This window comes from Aureococcus anophagefferens (genome assembly GCF_000186865.1).
Source record: "Aureococcus anophagefferens unplaced genomic scaffold AURANscaffold_684, whole genome shotgun sequence".
NCBI lineage: Eukaryota > Pelagophyceae > Pelagomonadales > Pelagomonadaceae > Aureococcus > Aureococcus anophagefferens.
The window spans coordinates 1-918 of record NW_008706029.1 but is presented as its reverse complement, the minus strand read 5'-3'; the positions used below and the strand labels follow the sequence as shown (position 1 = coordinate 918).

The following is a 918-nucleotide window of genomic DNA, read 5'->3' as shown; positions in this document are numbered from 1 at the left end:
GGAACAAGACGTTCTGCTGGGGGAACGAGCATCGCTACGTTAGCCGTACGGGAAGCGCGAGCCCCTTCGAAGGCATCGTCGGTAGCACGCCCGCGTTCGCCGACCTCGACGGCGACGGCGACCTCGACCTCGTCGTGGGCTACGACGACGGCACCCTCAGCTACTACGAGAACGTCGGGTCGGCGGCGTCGCCGAGCTACGAGGCCGTCACCGGCAGCGCGAACCCCTTCGACGGCATCGACGTCGGCGACGACAACGTCGATTACCATAGCATGCCCGCGCTCGCTGACCTCGATGGCGACGGCGACCTCGACCTCGTCGTGGGCGAATACTGGGGCGCCCTCTTCTACTACGAGAACGTCGGTTCCGCGGCGTCGCCGACCTACTCCGCCGTCACCGGCAACGCGAGCCCCTTCGACGACGTCGACGTCGGTCGCAACAGCGCGCCCGCGCTCGGCGACCTCGACGGCGACGGCGACCTCGACCTCGTCGTGGGCGTAATGTACGGTGCCCTCCTCTACTACGAGAACGTCGGGAATGCGACGTCGCCGAGCTACGAGGCCGCCATCGAGAACCCCTTCGACGGCATCGACGTCGGTCTCCACAGCGCGCCCGCGCTCGGCGACCTCGACGCCGACGGCGACCTCGACCTCGTCGTGGGCGAAGAGGACGGCGCCCTCTACTACTACGAGAACGCCGGGTCCGGGGCGTCGCCGAGCTACATGGCCGTCACCGGCACCAGGAATCCCTTCGACGGCATCGACGGCGGTGACTACAGCAGGCCCGCGATTGGCGACCTCGACGGCGACGGCGACCTCGTTCTCGTCGTAGGCGTACGGAACGGCGACCTCTACTACTACGAGATCGAAGGGCCCGCGGTCTTGCCGAGCTACGTGGCCGTCGCCGGCAGCGCGAGCC

General features: G+C 68.3%; 1 protein-coding gene across 1 annotated transcript; it reads left to right on the top strand.

Annotated features, from left to right (window-relative positions):
• Positions 1–72: 72 nt before the first annotated feature.
• Positions 73–878, top strand: AURANDRAFT_68949 (hypothetical protein; the record flags this gene model as incomplete). The annotated part of the gene is made up of 2 exons (XM_009044686.1): positions 73–768; positions 832–878. Coding segments are annotated over 2 exons (743 nt in total), but the record flags the coding sequence as incomplete, so codon positions are not given.
• Positions 879–918: the final 40 nt, after the last annotated feature.